Source organism: Hemibagrus wyckioides, linkage group LG03 (assembly GCF_019097595.1).
Source record: "Hemibagrus wyckioides isolate EC202008001 linkage group LG03, SWU_Hwy_1.0, whole genome shotgun sequence".
NCBI classification, from domain to species: domain Eukaryota; kingdom Metazoa; phylum Chordata; class Actinopteri; order Siluriformes; family Bagridae; genus Hemibagrus; species Hemibagrus wyckioides.
The window spans coordinates 7,027,617-7,053,165 of record NC_080712.1 but is presented as its reverse complement, the minus strand read 5'-3'; the positions used below and the strand labels follow the sequence as shown (position 1 = coordinate 7,053,165).

Here is a 25,549-nt window from a genome sequence, read left to right as displayed (position 1 = left end):
AATAATAATAATAATAATAATAATAATAATTAATGTTGTTCTATTTTTGATCAACAAAAATAATAGATTTGCAACCAAAATGTTTTTTTTTATAATTAATATAATTTAAAAATAATAATAAATAATACAGGAATTGCTTCTCTTTCTGCTTGGGCTCTAGCTTTCCCTCGCGCATTGATACGCGGTGCTTGCGCGGAGGAGTGAAGCGGCCCGCGACACACTGACGCCAGGCGAAAGCAGATCCGGTCAGCTCGGTTGAACGCGTCGTGCTCAGGGAGGAGGCGCAGGAGGTAGAGTAAACTTTATTTTTCTTTAAAAAACACAACAACCGCTGAGTGTTTGTCTCGAATACGCGAATGAGAATGAGAGATGGACACGGTTTAGAAGTTTAGATGTTAAACTGTATGAAAAGTGGGCTAGAAATAGCTTGTGCGCGCGCGCCTTGCAGTGTTAGAAGTTGGAGGTTGTAAAGTGATGAAACTCTGGAGAGGAGAATGGACTAGATGATGGGGGATGATGGATGGATGGATGGATGTGCGTTGGGGTATTATGGGATGTTGTGCTGTAAATTGCGAGGTTTTATATGCACAAACCTTATTATTACACTTCTGCCATGATTGAGTGTTCACTTTTCATTCCTAATATACTTTCCTTCATGCATTTCCTCCTTTAATTTTATTTTGCTTTTGTCACGATAACTTATTTTTCCGTTTATTTATAGGTCTTTCTGGCTCTGTGTCATTTCCCATACATGCTTTGAATGTTGATTTCTTGTGTGTGTGTGTGTGTGTGTGTATGTGTGTTTGTGTTTCCTCCATTATGGTTATTATACACTTGTCAGTGATGAAGGCATCATTGCAGCGTGGATGCGGGAGCTGATAGACCCAAGCCTGTGTGTGCCTGACATCAGTGAAGATGACATATCAGATTACTCAGAGGACAGGAATTCGTCCTTGTCTGTGATTTAGTCTGTTTTAGTTTGGTGCTAAACCGTTTCACTTCTCCATTTTGTGTCAGATTTGGAGAAGATTCAGCTTTGATAATTCTTTTAATCTCTTCATATTTTTTACAGTACAGGATTTCCTTAAACAACGGTATTTTTAGTGTGTGTGTGTGTGTGTGAGAGAGAGAGAGATGTATGTGGGAGTGTTACAAGGCAGTTCATGGCATGTGTGATGTTTGTGTGGCAGCTCACAAGGTCATAAATCTGCTTCTTCCTTTATGTTTTATCCTAAACAAATATCTATTTTTTTTTTACATGCTTCCTGTTCACCACGACCTTCACCCTTTTAGGATCTTCATCCTATGATCATATAGACTAGAAATAAAATACATAAACAATAACAGCGTGAAACGTTTAAGAGGCACGCTTCAGTGATCACATGATCGCAACATCCTCGCTGCATTATTCATCTTTTGCTAATGGAAGGGAGAGAAAATGATTATAGTCGTATCTGCAATGGATCTAAACTTTACTGATAAATTGAAAATGTGTTTAGTGTCTAAATAAGTTTAAACGGTGTCTCTGGATTGATGTTAAAGATATTTGTTGCAGGGTTTCCTACTTTTATTTTGTAATTTATTCATTAATAGTACACTTTAACTTGTTCCTTACTTGTAGCTAGTAACTCATACATCATATCCATTTTGAATGTCATGATGTATTTAAAAAAAAAAAAAAATTTATATATAAATATCGTGAGTAAATAGATACCTGGAATTTAATATATCAATTTCATATTTTTGTATCTTCTCCTTTTTAGTTGTTTTATATATTCTAACTCATTTTATATATTATAACTCATATTTTGGTGTAAACGTCCCTCAACATCCATGGCATCTAAATAACATTTAATATCAGAAACTCATTTTTATTTCCATCAGAATTATCTTGATATCTTGTATCTCGAGTTGTTTTCTTTCAGATTCTGATTTATTTATTTATTAATTTTAAAAAAATTATTATTAGATGTTACTAAATGGCATAATAAATATTATGTATTGTGAAATAAAACCCTACAATATTAATCCAAAAGCATTATTATTAATAACAATATTATTATTAATCTAATAGTTTACAATACATTTTTTACATATATATTGTTAAATTATACTTATTATGTTTCATAACAATCTTCTTCTCAAAACAGATATGCTTTATTTTCATTTTTATTTTTAAAAATGCCATTGTCTAATAGTTTGGTTTAAAACTTTCCACAGCTTCAGTGGAATGTCACTTCTATTTAAAAAAAATAAAAAAATAAACTAATAAAACACCTAATAAAAATAAACAGAGAGAAATAAACAAATGCTTTATCCTGATATCTTCTGGAAAGTCGTGTCACATTTAAAGGCAAATATAAGAAACAAAGGTGACCCCAAATATATCACATATAGGTGAGATAGAAATGTATCATATCCCAGCAATACACTTTTTCAGGCAATAAAATTTTTTTTGGAAATAAATGATTTCTTTTAACAATGAAAGGAGAAAAAAAATCAGTTAAAAAAGGTAAAGTGGAAAATATTAATATCACACAAAAATATATTATTAATGTAAATATAAGAACTAATCATTTATTTATATAATATAAATATTAAATCTTTTCTTTCTTTCTTTTTTTTTTTTTTTACAAAATTATAAACATATATGACATTGAAATTATATTGTCATATCAAATGATATTTTAGCATCACTTCTGTAGTGTCATATCTTAATTAATAAATAAATAAATTAATGAATTGATTAATTTAAAAAACAACACACATCAGTTTGATGTTTAGAAATCTTTGTGGGTTTTTTGGGAAGATCCTCTGTGTCCACCCCACCCCCTGTCTCTCTCTCTCTCTCTCTCTCTCTCTCTCTCTCTCTAGCTGACTGCATACCAGAGGTGACGTGTGTTAATTTACCGTCCCAAACGTTGGCCCTCCGTGTGTGCACAGGCGTAAGGCGTATTTGGACGGCCAGCCGTGTCCTGGCTCACAGCTTCTCGCTCTGCCGTTCTCTTCATTCCACACGATTACGAGAGTAAATTTACTGAGACGCTGATGTGTAGGCCAACGCCGATTCCTCTGTCTTGTGTGTTCCGTTTGACCATTCCCTCTCTCCTTTTTTTTTTTTTTTTTTTACTTTTTTTCGTAGATCTCAGTCCAGGCCTAATGGAGGTTCCAGGCTTTGATGAATAATGTACGTTCTTCATAATGCCGAGTCCCCGGAGAGGGCCGAGAGAGCATCATTACTGCCTCCTAAATTGATTAACGGCACTGAAGCGGCGCAAAATGATACATGGAGATGATGCAGGGGGTCAGGCTCGGCGGAGGCGTGTGATGGGTGCCACATTAGCCCGGGTTTCTGCGCACAGCTAATATTTACATGCACTCAGGCTCCGAGAGCTTCGGCCGCGATTATCGGGCTTTTACGGCATCCGAGAACGCCGTTTCTGCTCATTTGGGCAATCCTTCAACTGGAGGCTCTCTCAGTGGCAGATATATCACTCTCTATCAATCGTCCCATCAGGGTTCGCTCTTTATGAGTATAAATTATCTTCTTTTTTTTTTAAATTCATACAATAAAACCAGCGCATTACTGCATCTTAAATGGATTACAGGCATTAAAACAGCCCAATAATGTTGGAAGATCGTTCTCTCCTGCTCTCTAATGTTGACCTTACTGCCAACAGGAGGATCCTTTATACTGACAGCGACACAGCAGGGGATTAATGTGACCAATATCTGCAAGGAGTTTTATTTAATCTTTTTATAATTTTTATTTTTAAACCGAAAATAACTACTGTAAAAGCTCTACACAAATAACTCCTCAGCAAAATGATTCCAATAGCTAAATGACAAAAGCAGCAAGAACAATTAATGAAATTTGCCTGGATATGTACCAGAAATCATATCACTATAGAAATAGCCTTTATTTGTCACATATACATTACTGCACAGTGAAATTCTTTCTTCGCATATCCCATCCTTGGAGGTTGGGGTTAGAGCGCAGGGTCAGCCATGATACAGCGCCCCCAGAGCAGGGAGGGTTAAGGGCCTTGCTCAAGGGCCCAACAGTGGCAACTTGGCGGTGCTGGGGCTTGAACCCCTGGATCTTCCGCTCAACGACCCAGAGCCTTAACCACTTGAGCCTCCACCACCCCCAATATTAACTATTATCAATATTAACTTTGATTAAGTCAATTAGTTAATTGACTGTTCAAGTTAATTTTCTATATCAGCAGATCTGACTGTAGTTTCAGCTGTAAATCCAAATCACTGGTTTGTTATTAATAATACCGTATCTAATACCGTATTGTTACCATGGCAACAGACGATCCACAGGGACTTCGGATACGACACGTCATAATCTTCGCATCGTAAACGGATTGTTATATATAACAGTGATAAACATGTGACGGTTGATATGGTGTGGTTTATTTCACGTTTATGGAAGGAGTCTCCAGTGCAGCTTTTCCTGCAGCGATGCAGTCGCTTCTACGCTTCACAACCCGGAAATGTCGGTTTTCAGCTAGACGCGTCCCAAATTTGCATATTTATGTCATGTATTCCTTTCCTGTACAGCTACTTTGCTACACTGTCCATGGTTAATGGTGCTATAGAAATCAAATAAAATTGAATTGAATTGACTCATTTTAAGAGACGTGACTATTTACAGCTGCTATAACAGAAGTTCTTTCAGGAATAAACTCATTTTGTACACATTCCATAGCAAATTCAACTATAAATGTTTAAAAAGTACACCTTCATGTGGTGTAAGAGGAGTAAAGACACTTACACACTTACGGGAAGATCATCAGCTTGAGGGTGATGAGGATTAGTCAGGTGTCATGACGTGACTATGATGTCATTCTATTTCAGTAAATTTTATGCCTCTAAAGTGCAGACTGGTTTGTAAATTAGTCATGGTTTTGCGAGGAACAGGTTTTATTATTTAAGACAGATGTACAATTAATGAAGTTACAATATCAATGATTTTTTTTATAAATCAATAGAAGTACGAATAAATAATAAAGCTCAGTTCTAGATTAGATTTATTTTGAAGGTTTGATGCAGCACTCTCTCTCTCTCTCTCTCTCTCTCTCTCTGTTTTTTTCTCTGTCTGTGCTTATGTCTGTCTCTAGGTCTGTCTGTCTCTTTCTCTCTCTTACACACATTGTCTCTCTTTATCTCTCTCTCTCTCTCTCTCTCTGTGTCTTTTTCTCTGTCTGTGTCTCCGCCTGTCTCTCAGTCTGTCTGTCTGTCTCTCCCTCTCTCTCTTACTCACAATGTCTCTCTCTCTCTTACTCACACACTCTCTCTCTCTCTCTCTCTCTCTCTCTCTCACTCACACTGTTTGTCTTTCTCTCTCTGTATCTTTTTGCCTGTCCCTTCCTGTCTGTCTCTCTATCTAACTCTTACTCACTCTCTGTGAACAAGCCTCCACATATATTTTTGACTCCGCCCAACCTGGCAGTTTTCAGAGTATGGATCTCTTGATTTAGGATGTGGTCAAACCAAAGGTCGGATAATACGGATCCCCTAGTTCAGTTTGAAAGAAGGTTGAAACGTTTGGATAGAGCTGTTCATCATTCACACAGGTCAGATGTTAAACTCGGTCACGTGACCTGGACGGTTCTGGAGGCGGCTGGCGAAGGACGTGGAAAGGCAACGTGGTGTCCGTGAACGTAGCCCACCTGCTGTGTGTGAGTAAGAGCTCGGAGCCGTGTTTGGGCTAGAAAAGAGTGTTTTCAGAGTTTTTTCATCCCACACCAGTGAGGTTTTCTCCAGAATAACACCTGGATGGATGTTTGTTCAGAGCTACACTGGGTTTTAGACCTTGAGAGAAAGCCTGCTTCAGATAAATGTGTGTCAGGCAGCACTATAACAGCACAGCTAGCGCAGGTGTGGGGAACATTTTTTTTCCACTTAGTCACACTCTAAATATGAGGAACTAACATAAGAACTTTGCAGACCATGCAGATTTTTCGCTTACCGTCAGTCTGGAAGGCAGAAGTTCACAAAGACGTCAGGTTTCACTGGAGGGGTGAATGCTGAAGCTTTCATGGCATTTACGACATTTGGCAGATGGCCTTATCCAGAGCGACTAAGATTTTTTTATGTACCTGTGGGTTAAGGGCCTTGCTCAGGGGCCCAGCAGTCTCAGGTTAATGGAGCTGGGATTCAAATTCACAACCACAAAGTTACCCCATCATGAGCGATGCTGGTGTCTGAAAGAGACAAATTAATATATTGTTTTTTGTATTTTTGGCAAGAATATCATCATGATATGCGAAGACATTTTTGTAAGTCAAATGCTAAAAACTGCTACAATAGACAACTGTTATTTTTACACTCTGTGAGTTCAATTATACTTTAATTCTGTCTACAGAAAATTAGCCATCTAGGATAGCTCAGAAAAGTGATGTAGTTTATCATGATATTAATAATATATATTGAAATTTTGTCTCCAAAAATCTGCATAAATACCGAAATCTTTCTTTCATTCAATCTATCTTTTTTAACAATTATTTTTAACAGATTTAACAAAGGTCAAGCTTTTGCACAGCACATTTATCAGAATATTGAATTATTTACTTTGAATTTATTTATCTATTTATATGTATGGTGAGTTCCAGATTTTGTTCAAGCATATAGATGAAATTTTTCCGATGGCAATTTTTCCGATGGATTTTTTCCTTTGTTGAAGTCTTTAAAATGTATGAATCAGCATCTGGATGTGGTAAAGGAAAGCTTCTTAAAAAATGGTTAATAACCAGTAAATTCACAGGAAATAGTTAACAGGAAATGTCTATATACGATAACGTACAGTGACATGCGTCATAGTTTAATTTAGTCAAAGTTTAGCAAGAGTAGTTACTTAGTTAAATTATCATCTATATCAATAATTGTCTGTTTATTTTATCATATTGTATTAGTATGAAAAGAGAAAAATATTTAAATACAGTGGAAACTCAGCAATTTGATTTTTTCTGGAAGCGAGTTCTTAAGGTGAAAATTTGTATTGCGAAACGAATTTTCTTATGAGAAATAATGTAAAAGCAGATAATTCATTCCAGCCACACACAAATATGACCAATACGAAGCGTATGTAAACTCCTCAAGGGTCAAGGGTCCTCACAGGAAGTCGTGCCACCAAACCTGGGCTAAAAATAGAACAGACCACCCATGCCACAAATCTGTCAACAAAAAACCCCTTGAAAAATCACCTAGCCTTTGAACGCATGCTGAAGGCGACGTTGGTATCATGGGTTGACTCTTTTGAGGCAGCTTTTGCTGACTGAAAAAAAATCCATAAAATTCATAAACTCCCTTTCCTTGGCTTTCAGACATATGCGCGACTTAGTTGCCATTTGGTTTGGTTTATTTGTATGCCGAAAATGCTTCGTATGATGCAAATTTCTTGCAAAATATAAATTTTTAAGGCGACAACTTGTAAGGGAGGGCATTTGTACGCAGAGGTTCCACTGTAATACTAATAATTTGAAGTAATTAGCATCATTGTCGCCTAGGTTAAAAATTTAGTGAATTTTTATTCTTTTAAAACAAAAGTCTGCATTAGCTACTGTAGCTGAACAGGTCTTTGGTCCACCTTAGACACGCAGCCAGTCGTATACGTGACACAGCTTCTGTTCGAGAAATCTGCGTGTCCCATTCGGCTTCAGTTTATCCAGGTGTCTCCGACATGTGGCCTTGAGGTCAAGTGCAGTGGAGTTCACCTGCTGCTGTAGGAAGCGCCAAGCGGAAGAAGTAAAATTACAGAGCCGTAACTAAAACCATCAGACCCCCCCATGAGACGGCTGAAAAACAGTAGGTATTTTGGGATGGAGGTTTCTCAGCGGTAGAGGAGGGAAAACACCAGCATGGATAATTTGGGTTGAAATAAAATGACTAAGTAGCACCTGTAGAGGATGTAAAACAGTAAGCACTGTAAGCAGTCTTTAAAAAAATAATCCAGCAAGTCTTCTGTGATCTGTTTTTATCAGCTGTGAAGATCTGGAACCGGAAAGTTTTGGGCGTTCCTCTTGGTAAAACTGTTTACGCTCTGTCTGATTGGATAGAGACCGCATTTCTCAAGTCTTGTGATGTGTCCTGAATCAGATTGATGTCTGCCATTCAAGTTCTTGGTTTTGTATCACCCCAGTGTAGCTTTTGGAGATTTTGAGGTCATCAGAAGATGAAACAGTTGACCAGTTTCTCAGGTTTTCTTCTAGGATTTCCCTGTTTGTCTGGCCATCAACTCTGCCTGATGATGAGAAACATTCCTTCCACCACCATGCTTCACTGTGGGGATGAGTCTAAGTTTCCATCAAATTATTAGACCAGAAAAAAAGATTTCCACATGTTTACTGAGACTCCAGCATGCCTTTTGGTAAACTCATAAGTGGTTCTTTCCACTCTTCCAGCTTTGTGAAGTCCAGGATATAGTTGAACAGCTTCTCCCATCTGAGCTGTGGATCTCTGCAGATGATTCAGAGTTCTCCTTGAACTCTGGGTTGCATTTCTAACTAATCCCCTCATTGATTTTTGGTGGACAGCTTGCAATGTGCTGAATCACGATTGCTCCATATTCTGTGGAAAGTTCAAAGATATTTTTGTTTTTGACATTTGAAGGACTTTTTTGAGAGCTCCTTGGTCTTCACATTGCTGTTTATGTAGCTGTTTTCTCCAACAACACTTGCACATAGATCGACTCCATTAAACTTATTATGTGACTTCTGATACTCATTTAGTTGTTTCACAGCATATCATTTCTCAGGGATGATATATTTAGTGAATCGTTGCGCAAACCTTGTCAATTTTCCATTCCATATTTTGAGATATTTTTCCATTTGAAAGCTATGTTTGTTTTTCCAATTAAGATAACGATGCAAATATTTCCCTTAGATTTTCTAGATTTTGAAGCGAAACCAGCTCACAAAATTAAGCCCAAAATTGTTAAGATGTCAGTGTGTCAGTTTCTGTTTCAACCACATGCTTTTTTTTTTTTTTTCAAGAAGTGGAGAGTGTCTTTGAACCCACAGAAGTGAATCAGAAGGGGAAAACCAGACTGTTTTCTTCGCCCACGGGTTGGCCACCAGCACCGTTTTACAAATGAAGCTAATGACTAGACTGGGATTATCTAAGTTCAGTTCCCAGTGAACATCCTGTCTCATTTTATCGTGATCATATTGTGATGAAATAGTGCAAACATCCCTCAAATCTATGGCAGGATGCACATCTGGGCTTACAATGTATAAATAATACAGAGGAATAAATAATTAATGCCTCACATCGATTATTTAGTCAATTCTACAGTCGTTCAGTGCAATTTACTTTCTTGACCATACTATAAATTGCTAAAATATATACAATTTTATATACAGTTCATTAAAGAAAGACACTTTAATATCAATTTATAGTTACAGTCAGAGCCCTCTGTACTAAAGAGTGTCCTGTGTTGAACAGCTTGAGTGTTACAAAGCACTGACACTGGAGACTCATTTCTTTTCACCATGTCACTATTTACACACTTTTATAGCTTCAAGTCTCCTGTCACTGTGCTATGAAGTGGCCAGTAGATGTTCCTATTACTGGTTGCCATGGTGATGATGTTTATCAGTGGGTGGTGCCACTAGTATTCCACTAGACAATGAATCAGTTTTCTTGCTGCTAAAATGACAAATGTTTGAGAGAGATTTCTGTATAAAATTCACTAGTCTTCACTAGTTGGTGCAACATGTCGCTTCATATTTGCATAAAGTTCAACTTTTCTCAGCTTTGTCACGTCACTGGACACGAGCACATCTAGTCACCAGCACTCATGTCACAGGCAGTCATCAGCATTCGATGCTTGTTGCTGTATGTGTGAACGTATAAGTTGTGCAAGTTGTTACTACAGAAACGCTAACATATTACAGTGCATTAATACAAACTTTGCAGCCAGAACGACTGTCAGAGCTGCTGCAAATTACTCAACACCTCCTGACTCACCAGAATTCAACAATGCGATGGAAAAACCAAATCATTTCAGTGCGAAAGAAAAGGAAAAGGCATATCCGTGACAACTCACATCAGGTCTGGAAACCAAGAGGGTCTTAGCACAATGTTTTAAGTGTAACTTTTATGTTATCGTTGTTTTTATTCAGAAGCTATAGGGGAAATTTTGCACACAAAGGTTAATGGAAATATGTGGGCTGTGGTAGCTTACTGGTTAAGTTGTTGGACCACTGATCAGAAGGTTGTGAGTTTAAATCCAAGGTCCAGCAAGCTGCCACTGCTGGGCCCCTCAACAAGGCCCTTAACGCTCAGTTGTCTAAAATGAGATATATTGTAAGTCGCTCTGGATAAGGGCGTATGCCAGAAATGTAGATATTTTATTCATTTCATCCCAGCTCAATTTACTGTTCAGTCCAAAAAAACGAAGCTAATACAAGCTCATATCATTTTTCCAGTTAGAAGAGAACTTCATAGAACCTTCATAGTGAAGATGTTGGCTTTTACGCCAGATTATGTCAGTGAGTCCTCTGCAAGAATGCACTCGTAAGAAACAGAAATAGAAAGCACTCCGTGTGACCGAGCGCTGTACGGTAAAGTCGGTTATTTGATCTCCTGCTCTGATTAATCAGGAGGCCGTAGCCGTGCGAGCGCCGAACACTTCGAGCCGCTCGCTTTGTTGCACTTGGCTGTGAGGGACGTGCTTCCCACTCTGCTCTACTCCTCCCCGACAACAGCGCGAGTTCCCGAGCTTTTAAATTAGCTCTTGGCAACTCCACGGCTCTAAATATAGGAGGAACTTTTTAGCTTTCCTGTCATGGTGCTCTCCACAATCGGTGTAAACAGCACCTGTTTCCATTGAAGGGCTCCCAGCGCTGCGATCCTGGCCTCCGAGAGAAAAGCGAGCAGGAGTTTGACTTTGATTGGTGTTGCTCTCAACCATGAGAGCTGAGAGAGAGACAAAAAACGAAAGGGAAGAAATCATGAAAACAACAAATAAGTGTATGAGCAGGCCTTGATGTTGGGTTTTAATGCACAACAGAGTGTGTATCTCTATGACTTTTAATCTAGTAATAGACAAGGACAGTATCACACACACACACACACAGTTGTTTGTCTGTATTTGTCAGAACCTTCTTCTCACATTATTAATAATGCAGATAATTAATGCTGGACCTCAGTTTGCTTTGCCTCAGTAACAGCCATTTTTTTTGTTTTAGATTTTTTTAATAATACTTTCACTTTTTGTAGAAAAAGTGCATTTTTGCGTGGTCTCCAGATGTCCCCATAAGGTCAAACTGTTAGACATTGTTTATCCTTGTGGGGATATTTGGTCCCCGACATGGTATAAAAACATGCCACACACACACACATATATATGCAGGACATAAAATTAAATTATTTGAAAATGTTTTAATTTTACATTACAGTCTTTTATTTAACTTAAAGATTAAGTTAAATAAAAAAGAACAAAAAAAAGTTGTAAAATTGTAATAATGAAATCGAAATTGCTTCTCAGTTCCAAAAATGACAAAAAAAATAAAATTAAATAATTATTTATTAAATTACTTTTATTTATTTATTTATTTATTTATTTATTTATTTATTTATTTATTTATTTATTTATTTATTTCAATCGTTTTTAATCAAATACCCACAAAAATCCCAGAGAAATTTTGTAACATCATTTCTCTTTCAGTTTCCCCCAGCCTATTCATACAAGATTTGGGTTTTTCTTTCTTTGTTTGTTGTTTTTTGATATGCCGTGTGGGTGTGTGTGCATTTATCTGGAATGACTGAACATTTTTGTAAAATGAAAAAGGAAAAGGAAAAACAACCCCGGATAGTACAGAGCGTGCTTTCCATATGAGTGTTATATAGACATGTGACTTACACAAATCCACAAGCTATACTACATAATAAAGGCCCATTTGTATTAAAATGAAGTGATGGATAACCGTGCGTATGTTGTGAGGCCACGCCCATTTCCTAGATTCATCAGTTTTGTGAATCGTCTCCCATCCAAACACTAGTTTAATCACGTGACCTGACGTGTAACTGATATCACATACTCTGTAGGATTTTATTAGAATCATCTCAAAGGCATCTAAAAGGTGTGCAAAACTCATAAGACAGCGTTAATCAGCCTTCTGACTCTAGTGTTTTCCTAGTTTATTTTATGTTTTAAAAACAGTTGGCAGGACCGTGCACTGAAAACACAACCGTGTGTGTGCAGCCTTCGGTATAAACAGTCACGTAACCACATGTTTGTTTCTTAACCCTCAGGTCAAAATGACCTATTTTACTTATTTGTGCTGAACAGCCCAACGTACGGATGCACAATACGGATTAAAAAAACATTTGCGATATGCTTCGAGCTCTATCAAAACACATGATAGGAACTTTTCATATGACATGGTTTATAACTCGTCCTGCATTGTTTGAAAAACATGTCGAATCATGTCGGAGTCGTGATTCATCCGGACAGAAATGCTCACCTGGAGCAGCATTAAAAAAAAAACCACATTTGTCTTTTTTGGCACATTTGTTGGTGAAATCGTGTGTTTGACTTTCGTTCTTCTTGCACAGATATGTGTGCAATTTTGAATCAGAATCAATTTGATTCTTTTGATTTGTTTGGTTTGGGTTGATTTCATGCTGCGAATAATTAAACAAGCCAAAAGAAAATATGGAAAATGTAAAAATCATAAAAAGGTGAAATGAAAAGGCTTTAAAATGTACATCATAAATTTTTAATTGAATCAAATTTTATTTCTGGAAAAATCCATTAAGCACAACATCACTTCCATTGTGCAAAATAGAAAAAATTATGATAAACAATTCTCACAGATTTCTGCATCACATTCAGTTTTTATTTTAGCTTTCAGTGTGTCTGCTGAACACGTGGCTTTTGGGTAGTTCTACAGCTCTGTCTTTTGGCTCAGCATCTTTAGTTCACTTTCAGTCAATTGAGTCAGTTAAATTAGATTCAGAGTCGAGTCACATTCTCAGTGCGATAGAGTTCGCTCAGACACTCTCGGAAACGGTATTTTCGTCCTGCACCTGAGTGTGATCTCTGTGTTCTCACTTAAATAAACAAACCTGACGAATCAAACCGTGACTAATCACTGCTGGGTTTAGAAAAAATATACAATGATGCATAATCCACACTACAGGAATGAGACTTTGTTATAAGGAGTCTCCAGTGTTCGTGCTTGCTAATAGTCAAAGGTAAAGCCACAACATTTACGCTTTTAGAGATGTGGCAAAGTCATCAGGACAGAGGAGTTTTTTTTGTGCCTTGTGAATTGTAAGGGTACTAGTGGTTCAGCGGTTAAGGATCTGGGTTAGTGATCAGTGCCAAGCTGCCACTCTTGGGTCCTTGAGCAAGGCCCCTAACCCTCTGTGGCCCTGGATCATGATTGACTTTGAGTCTAACTTCCTAATTAGCTGGAATATGCCACAAAAAGTGTGAAAGCTGTATATTTGACAACTTGTTATTATTATTATTATTATTATTATTATTATTATTATTATTATTATCATTATTATTAACTTCAACAGTGCTGCTGGGTGTTCCATAATAAATCATTTACACCGTTTCTGATAGAGATGCCTTTAAGGGTATTTTATGATAAATGTTATAGTTGTAAGAAAAGGACTTGTTCAGTCTTAGACTTTATATTTTTCTCTTAGTTTTTCTCCCATTAGGATTCTCTCCCACCTCTCCGCATGAATAACGGTTGAAGCTTCAAGCGTTCACTCTGAATTATTTCAAAAGAAGCATGAACTCGTGTTTTCTGCGCCGTCTCTCCGCCTCTGTAATCGTTGTCCGGCTGCTGAATTGCTGTCTTGGGATCTCACTGAATGGTCACTTTCATCCTCATCCAAGCAGCGTTTCCTCTCACGACGTCGAGGGCAGAAGCTTTTAAATGTGCTAGATACACTGTTGTCTTTCTGATAGGCTTTGTGAGCATGCTGGGAAAAAAATTACAGAAACATAATTTTGACATCTTTGACATATAGCCGTGTAACTCTATAGACGAAGCCAGCAGTGACTCGGGAGGATATTCAAAGCCACTCAGCATCACTGACGGATATGTGCCACCGGTGATATCCGAGATCACTGTGTGAACGCTCGGCCGTACCGGAAACCATTTTGAGAATGCTATGTTGACTGGACATACTGGAAAGCCGCGCATTGTGACTCTGATTCCCAGAAGCAGTGATGTGTGAGGGAGTGATGTCACACCATAAGGTCAAGGATGTGCAGCCAGTTGCTTCTCCTGTAGGTCTGGCATTGTGTTGACGGTCTCCCATGGGAGAATCTCACAGAGGAGTTTTATAATAATGAGCAAATCTTTTTCTCTCTGCAGGTCAGCTGGATATCCGGGTCCGTTTCCTGCTCTGCCAGTGTTTATGTGTTTGTGTGAAACCTTTCTGACGTACGCCATCCGCAAAAAAACCAGCCAGGACCCGGGACCCGCGTAGGATGAACGTGACGTCGCTGTTTTCTTTCACCAGCCCGGCGGTGAAGCGCCTCCTGGGCTGGAAGCAGGGAGATGAAGAGGAGAAGTGGGCCGAGAAGGCCGTGGACGCGCTCGTCAAGAAGCTGAAGAAAAAGAAGGGCGCCATGGAGGAGCTGGAACGCGCGCTCAGCTGCCCAGGCCAGCCCAGCAGCTGCGTGACCATCCCGCGCTCGCTGGATGGACGACTGCAGGTGTCGCATCGTAAAGGGCTGCCGCATGTCATCTACTGCCGTGTGTGGCGCTGGCCTGACCTGCAGTCGCACCACGAGCTCAAAGCGCTCGAGTGCTGCCAGTTTCCTTTTGGATCCAAGCAGAAGGACGTATGCATCAACCCATACCACTACAAGAGGGTGGACAGTCCAGGTGAGCGCAGGCTAACTGTCATCACAGCAAACATATTTACACACTGAAACGTACGGATAGTATATTTCTCCAATTCAATCTGGCAAAAATCTGGCAATCTCCGAACATGAACTGCATACGGGTGATTGGCATTATCTGTCCTGGGAAAGATAAAGTAAGCAGGTTTCGGTGTGTAAATGTAAAGAAACTTTGCTGTATATCATCACAGATTCACTTCATGCTCTGTTGTTCAGCATGCGTTTATACATTCACACAGATTATATCCCCTACATCCTTCTCTACTGGATCAGGCCTTTACTTTATCATTAATACTACAGAGCAAAGACTAGCAATAGTGTTAGAATGTGTGTGTGTGTGTCATCTGACAAAGCGAAACCTCATCCTCCACTCCTGCTCAGGGAAAAAGGCGACTTGAAACACACGGCCCCCCTTTCTGTTGGTTTAGCAGAAGAAGAGGGTCAGCTGACAGGACAGAAACAGCTGTCCGCAGTGTGTGTGTGTGTGTGTGTGTGTGTTGAGAAAGAGAGCAAGAGCAGGAAATTCCATTCAGAGGGAGAATGAACGCTTTGTTCTGTCAAGTGTGTTGAGCGTTATGCGCGTGTGCAGTGAACATGTGGCCGCGCGGAGGAAAAGTGCAGCAGGAAGTCCTGTCGACGGCTCACACAATAGCAGGAAGGAATGGAGGCCTGCCGAACACACACTCCCTCAGCACCTGTCTTACACACTCTCCTCTCTCCTCCTTTCATCATCACAGACATCTTTGATCAAGAGTCGATATAAATTAGATATCGAATAATCACACTATATGTAATATTAGCTAATGCAAATATAATATTATATAGAAACACTTTGTATACATTACACACGTAGTATATGTATTTATACACGGGCCCTCATTACTTATTACAGGTTTTTACACGTAAAAACGGCAAGACGAGGTCTGCAAAATCATACTTCGTCCAGTTTTGTGTCTTCGAATATTAAAATTTCGGCATTTCACATGCAAAGTACAAGCAGTGTCTATGCAAATTGATTCCTTTAGCGACACACACTGAGATTTATTGTCAGCTAAAAGTCTCAACAGTTATCGCATGTGCAAATTAATATCACCTTAAACCAGGAATCTGTTCAAAATTTTCAGAGAATCCATTCAAAAATAATAATAATTATGGTTCGTATTGAGCATGTTTATCATGATTGTGCCTCTGTACAGTTTCAAAAGTTGCCGTTGTATCAGATAATAGGTAACAGATAACAGCCACCGCACGTGCGTATATTTTATACAGTTTGTCATCACTTTTAATCTCTGTCACGTGAGTCAGTTTGAGATCCAATCTCACCACAGATAGCACTCACAAAAGTGACTTCACCTCTCCAGTGTCAGTTATCATCTGTCTGGTTTCACGTCTTCTCTCCGTGTCGTTATGGGCTTCCTCCTGACATTAGGTGAAAAAAGCTCCACTGAATTGCTCCTAGGTGTGAACGATGGTGTGAATGGAGCCATGTGACCGAACGCAGACATCCAATCCACAAAGTATTCTTGAGAACTCTGATGAAATAAACCGTTTACTGAAGATGAATATATGAGTAAAAAAAAACTCATCCAACTCTTAGGACCTTTTCTCACATGGCACACAGCTTTTCTTTGTAAACCCAATCTGCACAGTTTGTTGCATCTCACCGACGGATTGTGTTGGTTCCCTGTGTCTGGAAATATTATTTTTTCATCTGCTATAAAATAAGCAGGTAGATAAACATATATCCTGGGATTGATCTTAATTTTTCAGCAATAGTTGAAAAAATGCGTTATTAAATTTATTATTTCTTTAAAAGGAAGCTAATGCTACTTTAAACATCCTGTAGTATATTATAAGAGATAATGTGGTATGATGTTCACATTGTAACACTTGTAGGTTTCCATCATACTCATCTCTTTATATCTTTGTATTTTCACACTGTTTCTTCAAATTAAATCTTTTTCCTCCTCTAGTCAAAATGTATTGATGTGTATCTCATTTTGCACAGTTCTGCCACCGGTCCTGGTGCCTCGAAACAGCGAGTTCAATGCCAAGCTGTCCATGCTGCCACGTTTCCGCAACCCGCTGCACCAGACGGAGCCGCACATGCCCCACAACATTAAATACCCGGAATCATTCACCCAGCAGCCAGCGGGCAACAGCTTACCGTTCGGCCCCAGCTCTCCCTCCAACAGCTACCCTGGCTCGCCCAACAGTGGCACGGCAAGCAGCACCACCACCACCAATACCAACTTCCCACACTCACCTGGCAGCTCTGAGCCCAGCAGCCCCTTCCAGATGCCAGGTGAGACTGATCCTCAGGATGGTGCAGTTTTTATAAATGCTAATGAGCATCATTGTGCTTTTTTACAGTAAGATTTCCAACTGAAAGTTTTCTAACCATCGGTTTTTAATAGCAGATGTGGCAGTAATCACAGATTTATATCCCTACCTTAGTACATTACCGTTATTATAGTAACAACAACAGGAGCATTTTATTAGGAGATTATAACTTGGCAAATCGCTGTGGTATAAGAGGAATAAAACACTTCGGATCATGGTGTTTTAGAACAACCGTCCACAACATTGTGGTGCGTTGCAGCCCAAAGTAAAGCAGCGTTACTGTTACCACTTCAGAGTTGATTGTTTTCCAATAACTGCATGTTCTGTTACTAAGACTGACTCATCATTGCGTAGATCAAAGTTTAAAGTTAAACTTTTAAAGTTTAAAGTTTGTGTGTCTGCTTACAGAAACTCCACCGCCTGCGTATATGCCCCCCGAGGAGCCCATGACACAGGACTGTCCCCAGCCAATGGACACCAACCTGCTAGCCCCCAACCTGCCTGCAGAAATCAACAACAGGACAGGTACACACACACACACACACACACATACAGCCCATACCATTCATCACCTCTGCTTGACATCATCCTCTTGAACTTTCACACTACAGGTGCAGGAAGACACACACACACACACACATGTGCAGACATAGTGTAGTATTTCTACACACACCCACTTCATCCTTTCCGGACAATTCTACTGTGAGCAAAAAACTGTGTCCCATGGATCTGCTTTTACCAAATCAATATTTAAATAAATTCTATAATAATAGTATAATAAATTAGCATGTCACTCTTTGCATAGTACACGTATGGTTTTTTCACTGTGCACTGCAGCATGGTGTCAAAATAAATCTGTCCACTTTTGTGTGGTCACTGAGTGAGCATAGGTCGCCTAAGCGGAATTTGGTTACATTCCTGTCTGTTTACTAGGGCTGCATGATGAAGTTAATATCCATATTCTGATAAATGATGTCACAATACTCTGTTCCTAGATATCATGATTATTGCATATTTTTTTAAATAACAGGTACTAACTCAGATTGGACATTTTGTGATGATTTATGAATTTAAAATGGTAAAATATTCATAATTTTTTGGGTTTGTTAAAAAATGCTAAGTAGTTTTAAATCTTCAAAAAAAAAAAAATGTTAGCCCTTTTTTTTTTTTACAGATTTCTTTCTTGAGTTTTTTTCTCCTTTTTAATGTTCATTTTAATTAATTACTAATTACATTTTTTAAACCTATATAACTACTGTATAGCTGACGTTTTTTTATTAAACTTCTATATCAAACAGGTTGACAGATTGTTGATTGGTTAAATACGATTATACGATTAAATGTGATTATTGTTACTTGAGTCAGGCAATGGTTATTCTATGAAAAAAAATAAAAACAATTGAGATGTGCCCTTAATGCAATTAACCAAGCTCTCGTAAGAGAAGTCACTGCAATATGTGAAATCATGTGGTGGAGAATTGGCAAAATTTTACTGACCGGTGAAACAGTGTGACTCAAGGTGGTCTGTGATTGTTATTAAATGGCTCTCTGACTTGTGATTTAGACAGTAGAATGATATACTGTACAAATGCTATGGAAAAGAAGCTGTATGGTTCAGTGTATGAAGGCATGGAGTTTTTTAGTGAAGTTGTGTGTGGAGCAGGAATTTTGGGATCTGAGCTCAAGCTGCATCCTGTGTAGCTGTGTCAGGATCTGCCTGATTGTGAGAGTAATGATGGGAAAAGGGTAGACAAAACACACCTGCTACTCAGTGCCACCCGGCTCAGGAAGCAGAGGAGCTGGATAAACACAGTTCAGCTCTCTCTCTCTCTCTCTCAGAGGAGGAGGAAGAGGAGGGACGAGGGCAGACACGGGTCACAACACAAACACACGTGTTCATCCGACATTCACAACCGATGCTCACACAGCTAATCACTAATGTATATAATCTAATCAAGGCTCTGATCACACAACTGTATTAACTAATACAAAAGCTATTCACACACCAGACTCCGTATCTGAATAGCTTTTGTGTTTCGTTAATACAGCCGTGTGATCAGGGCCCTAATTAGATCATCTACATCAGTGATAATCTGATTAGAATATGATCAGATAATGTCAGTTTGGAGATGTTGACATAGCGGCTTATTAGGTTAGACTTCAGCCCGGATTATTTACACGAGCTCAGATTCATATTCATCTGCGGATTTTTAACGTCATTTATTGAATTTATGGTGCTTTATGTTGTCTTTTATTTGTAGTGAAATGGTTTTTCTTAGCTACTATTCCCGCAGTGCATGAATGAACAACAAACATTGTATTATAAAATATAGAAGAAAAAGCATATAATAAAATATGATAGACATGGAATAAAATACACCGATCAGGCATAACATTCTGAGCACTGAGAGGTGAAGTGAATAAGACTGATGATCTCCTCATCATGGCACCTGTTAGTGGGTGGGATATATTAGGCAGCAAGTAAACATTTTGTCCTCAAAGATGTGTTAGAAGCAGGAAAAAGTGAAAGGATTTGAGCGAGTTTGACAAGGGCCAGCAGCTCTTGTGGGGTGTTCCCGCTCTGCAGTGGTCAGTAGTATCCTTTAAGTCCTGTAAGTTGCGAGGTGGGGCCCATGGAGGCATCAACATCTTGGTGCCAAATACCACCGCACACATTCAGGGATCTAGTGGAGTCCAAGCCTGGAAGGGTCAGGGCTGTTTTGGTAGCAAAAGGGGGACCAACACAATATTAGGCAGGTGGTCATAATGTTATGCCTGAATGGTGTGTGTATCATAACATAACTTATGAATGTATTGAAATGTATGCAAAAAATAGTAATCGAAAGTTGTTACCCGACAAGACTTCTTTTATGACGGTTACAAAGCACTAACACCGGAGACTCCTTCCACAAATGTAAGATTTAGTTAAAACCATAGCAGTGATTACACAATTTATCTGGCATGAATTCTGACTGATCAGAGTTAAGAATTTATTGTACAGCACCGTGGTGTAAATATGACATACTGAAATGAAAAGTCATTATGCCGTGTCTCTGTGTGCAGATGTTCATTCGGTCGCCTATGCAGAACCCAAGCACTGGTGCTCCATCGTGTACTATGAGCTGAATAACCGGGTCGGAGAGGCCTTCCTGGCGTCCTCGACCAGCGTCCTAGTGGACGGCTTCACCGACCCGTCCAACAACCGCAACCGCTTCTGCCTGGGCCTGCTGTCCAACGTCAACCGCAACTCCACCATCGAGAACACACGCAGGCACATTGGCAAAGGTACGAAACGGGATGCTGTGTACGTTACGGATACCTGTGCGGTTTTCCGTGTGGTTTACCTGACGATGCAGTTCATCAGCTCCTGCAAACTGATAATATAGATTAATGTTACTCGCTCTGCTTCCTGGAGGTGTACTGTGTAGCCCGATTTCAATCGATCAACAAATTCCCATCAGGATCATACTACAGCGTCCCAGTATCAGAAAATATAATACCACAGAGTGACATTCTTCACTTTGCTTATACCGTAGCTACATTTGCTATGTGTGTGCTTTGTTTAATTATAATAATGATTAAAAAATTGTTTATAGTTATAAATTCAGATAGAGTTCTAAGCCTAAGCTTTAAGCCTCATCATATTAAAAGGCAGACTTTGAAAACAAATCCCAAGACCTCATACAAACAAGTCCTGAGAAATTTATTAGCTTTATTAGGCTTATTAGTAAATATCCATCATATAGTATACTGTATTCATGGTTCTACAGTAAGAGGAGCAGTGAGTTCAATCTACATTCACATCGTCCTGATATTTTTCCAGCCAATCAGAAACAAGAATTCATAATAGCGACGGTATAAAATATATAATAATCATTAAAAATCATTTTTGTACTAGGTGTTGAATTAATTGAACTGAAACTAGACAGAGTGTTTTGTTACAGGAAAATAATGGAGCTATACATTTCTATACATTGAAGAATGAGGTTTTACTTTTTTAAAATTATAGTAGCTATAAACAATCTTTCTGTTTTCTCTCAATTGATGTTACTTACACAAAAAATGCAGCTTGTTACATGACAGAGAAACTGTAAAATAGTTAAACTGCACCATATTGATTATATTTTATTTTTGTTTGACGCAATTTATTTTAATTAATCACTGGAACTTAAAACTGGAACTAATGTTAGAGCTGCTTTCCGACCAATCAGAATAGAGAATTCACCAGCAGTGCAGTACCGTAATTACTGACCACAGTAAACCGGTGTTAGTGCAGTTCTAACAGATTCGGACCTTTTCGTGGCAGGGGTGCACTTGTACTACGTAGGAGGCGAGGTGTATGCCGAGTGCCTGAGCGACAGCAGCATCTTCGTGCAGAGCCGCAACTGCAACTACCATCACGGCTTCCACCCCACCACCGTGTGCAAGATCCCGAGCGGCTGCAGCCTCAAGATCTTCAACAACCAGGAGTTCGCCGAGCTGCTCGCCCAGTCGGTCAACCACGGTTTCGAGGCCGTGTACGAGCTCACCAAGATGTGCACTATTCGCATGAGCTTCGTCAAGGTAGCGTGGATGTCTTAGCGTGTTCGCTTCACCTCAGAATGAAAACCCGAGCCTAATGGCTGTAATTAATCAGTAGAAATGCAGTTCCACGCCAATACAGAGGTCTCGTATTGATGTATTGTCATGTAAATGACCTTTAGTAATGGAATTTTAAACCAATTAATCAAATTCACATTCCCAAAGTGTCTGCTCTGCATGTTGGAAAAGACTGAGGGGTTAGGGAAGATGTCCGGGTTTTAAATAAGAATAAAAAAGACTTTTAAAAATACATGTTTGGAGATTAATAAAAAATAATACCCCCCCCCATTTTTTCCTTTTGTAATTCTTGGTTTCAGCTTTAATTACATGTTGTATTGTTTACCCCACTGACGCACTTTAACTCTACAATGTAGAATGAAGTCTGAGAAATATTTTAGGTTTCCAGTTGATTTATTTTACTTATTTGCAAAATCTATCTATCTATCTATCTATCTATCTATCTATCTATCTATGTTTATTTTTATTTTATTTTTTTTATTTTATAACCCATTATCCTATTTGCTGCTTCATTATTGAAAAATTAAGTAAATATTTCTAAAAGTATATATATATATATATATATATATATATATATATATATATATATTCATAACTATTAAATATATTTCAGGCATGTAGACAGAAATGAATAATAATGACTCTTAGACATTTATGATGTCACAGTGTGTACAGATCAGTGCTAATTTGGATTTGTGTTGATTTGCAGGGCTGGGGAGCTGAATACCATCGGCAGGACGTGACCAGCACCCCCTGCTGGATCGAGATCCACCTCCACGGACCGCTGCAGTGGCTGGACAAGGTTCTCACACAGATGGGATCTCCTCACAACCCCATCTCCTCCGTGTCCTAAAAACTCCGCCTCCTGGTTTCCGTGGAGACGTGCTGGCGGAGAGGAGAGGGAGTGGGGTTAATGACGGGGTTATGGGGCGGGGCGGTTGTATATGATTCGACTGGCAGCGGGCAAAAGTGGCCAGTCAGTCAGTGAACATCTGGAAGATACTTGATAACTCTGTGTGACCAATCGTATTCATTGATGAGGCCATCGTACTCGTTGCAAGTATCCTCCATCGGTCTTGTGACAGCAGGCGCTTTCCTATTTCACATTTTCTCCTTTCTTTTCTTTCTTTTTTTTCCTCGTTCGCAAAAATACGTCAGTATTCCATCGAAGGGGGGGGGGATTTGTGTAGGTACAGTAGAGGGGTTATGTGACACGACTGACCTGCTTAGAGATGATAAGTCAATAATTGTAGACATGATGCATCTGATGAACTTTCTAGAAAGTGTCTGTGCTGTGTAGAGCAGAATGTATTACCATTTTTATGCTCTTTTTGTTTTTTTTTTGCAAGAAAATGTAGCAAAAATGAGGAAAAAAAAATCTAGTGGGGGTAAACAAAGAAAAAATGGAGAGGTCGAGGTGAATAATCAAACGTGTTGTACGGGGAAAACAGTATGCAGAATAAACGGCATGATGTTCGTAGAGTAGGAGCGCGTAGGCAGACTGGAAAAGCGCTCTACTTTTATTGCATCCAGCTGATTTCAGATGATTTTTTAAAAAAAAAATAGTGTAAAAAGTAGATGTGCTGATTGTTAGAGAAAATGCTGTGCAGTCTGTTTTCATTATTATTTTTTATTTTTTACCCCCAGTATCATTTTAACAGATAAGAGTAATAAGTATGGGAGAAGAGGCAAAAGGCAAGCACTGGTCATCTAATTCCTAATGGAAATGTGTCCCTTTTTATTTTCTTTACTAAACCTTTATAATAATGAATGAAAGACACCGAAGTCCGTTCTCATTAATGGAAATGAAATCACGCTAAACGACACACACAGCTCCAGCAGATTGCTCTTGAGAAGCAGCTGCTAAATTCCCTGAGCGTGAAGTGCAGCTTAGAAGGAGGTTCTGTCTTTTACATTGCAGGTTCATTAACAAAGGATATCGTTAATTATGAAACTTATTAAACAAATTAATGAAACAAGGACCGGAATTAATCTCAGCATGGAATTAGTGAGTAATGTTTTGAGTAATATTCTAATCACAGCGTGATACCGTGCAGTTAAATTGCTAAATTGAGTCGTACGTTTCATTATAAACACGTTAATGTTAGTGATATGGTCAACAAAAAAAGACAGCTTGCTTTTTAAAACCGCAAAATCCTAACAATGCGACAACCATCACGGCCCAGGAGCCAAGAGAGCAAAATCAGCCACGCCCTCGGGGTGGGAGGGGCATGTTCTCTGTCACCTGTCAATCACAGCGAGGGAAGCCAGAGGTGTGAACTCTTGTATGCGGAAGAGGGCAGAAGAGGAGGGAAAAATAGGAGGGAAAATCCCCAAAAATAAAAATATAATTGTTGTAAATTTCTCTGAATAGTTTTTCACCAAGATCGTAAAATAATATCGCATATTATTATTATCATAAATAGAATTGAGAATGATGCATACGATGGTGAGACGTGTCTTTTGCGTGTTCTTCTGTGCGTTACAATTTTGCGTGGAATTTTTTTCCTCGTACATGGGTTTCATACAGAACATGCAATATTTTTTCCACAGCCTACTTAATATAAATATAAATAAATAAATAAATATGCATTAGCAAGCAGACAGTGTAATATATCAGACCTGCAGTAATATGAGGGTCTCCTTCATGGGGTAAATCGTGTTTGTCTAAATTTAACAATCAGTTTTTCGGGACGTTTGTAAACTTTAAGTCTCAGATCAGTGATAAACGACTAGAAGACTTTCATCAGCAGCTCCGTTTTCTTGCTCCACTCCCCTGATTTAATACATCTGGATCGAATCTGGTTCACAATTACAGAGAAAGGGATTGTGGGTAAACGTCGAGTCGTATCATGTGTTTGCTTTTAACTTCATAACATAAGAATGCTTTATCTTTTATTTTGGATAAAATCCGGTCTGCTTTATTCCTCTTAAACCACAGCAGTTAGCACTTTTTCTTACACCAAGAACACCAAACCTTCTTCCTTTTATTCATTTTATAGTTACGTCTGTGAGACAGATTAGCTCCGAGTGTCACTTTCATGTTAGCACCGTTGATCCGAACCGGAAACACGACTTGTACTGCCCATGTGCGGAAACTCGGGTTTTGTTCTGCGCATGCACGGAATTTGCTGCCAATTATAACATGATATTATTAGCAGTGTTATAATAAATTCCGCCCATGCGCAGAACGAAACCCGAGTCTCTGCACATGCGCGGTATTAGGGTTAAGGTTAGGGTCGATCCGTACCGCAAACACGATTTGTACCGCACATGAACAGTACAAACGAGCATTTTACACGAGGAGACATTTAATGAAAACCCGAAGTGGCTCAGGAACTAGACAAAACAAGTTATATATATAAATATATATATATATATATATATATATATATATATATTTTTTTTTTTTTTTAATAAAAAAAATTTATATATATACACTACCGCTCAAAAATTTGGGATCACTCAAAAATTGTATTGTTTTCCAAGGAAACACACACGAAATTAGTCTGAATAGAAAATGTAGCAAAAGAACAGGACATGTGGACATGTCAGAGTTAGAAATAATGATTTTTGATGGAAATGATGAATGTTTTCTTCTTTGCCTTCATCAAAAAAACCACCTTTTGCAGCAGTTACAGCCTGGACAGTCTAGCGGTCAATTTTTCAAGATAATCTGATGAGATTTCACCCCATGCTTCCTGGAGCATCTCC

The 25,549-nt window shown here is 38.8% G+C and overlaps 1 protein-coding gene across 2 annotated transcripts; it reads left to right on the top strand.

Annotated features, from left to right (window-relative positions):
• Positions 1–222: 222 nt before the first annotated feature.
• Positions 223–25,244, top strand: smad1 (SMAD family member 1). 2 transcript variants are annotated; one of them, XM_058386171.1, is made up of 7 exons: positions 223–290; positions 14,361–14,876; positions 16,902–17,198; positions 17,645–17,761; positions 20,300–20,521; positions 21,543–21,799; positions 22,545–25,244. In XM_058386171.1, exons 2-7 carry the CDS (start codon positions 14,477–14,479, stop codon positions 22,686–22,688), a joined length of 1,437 nt encoding a protein of 478 aa, XP_058242154.1. In that variant the 5' UTR covers positions 223–290; positions 14,361–14,476; the 3' UTR covers positions 22,689–25,244. The 2 variants fall into 2 exon arrangements, with proteins under 2 accessions (XP_058242154.1, XP_058242153.1); XM_058386170.1 differs by lacking the exon at positions 223–290 and adding an exon at positions 5,472–5,693.
• The last annotated feature ends 305 nt before the right edge of the window (positions 25,245–25,549 follow it).

Excerpts from the sequence above, each read along its gene's own strand:
- smad1 (XM_058386171.1), top strand. The coding sequence starts at position 14,477 with ATGAACGTGACGTCGCTGTTTTCTTTCACCAGCCCGGCGGTGAAGCGC. Across the intron at positions 14,877-16,901 it reads CAAGAGGGTGGACAGTCCAG|TTCTGCCACCGGTCCTGGTG; the intron begins GTGAGCGCAGGC and ends CATTTTGCACAG. Across the intron at positions 17,199-17,644 it reads CAGCCCCTTCCAGATGCCAG|AAACTCCACCGCCTGCGTAT; the intron begins GTGAGACTGATC and ends GTCTGCTTACAG.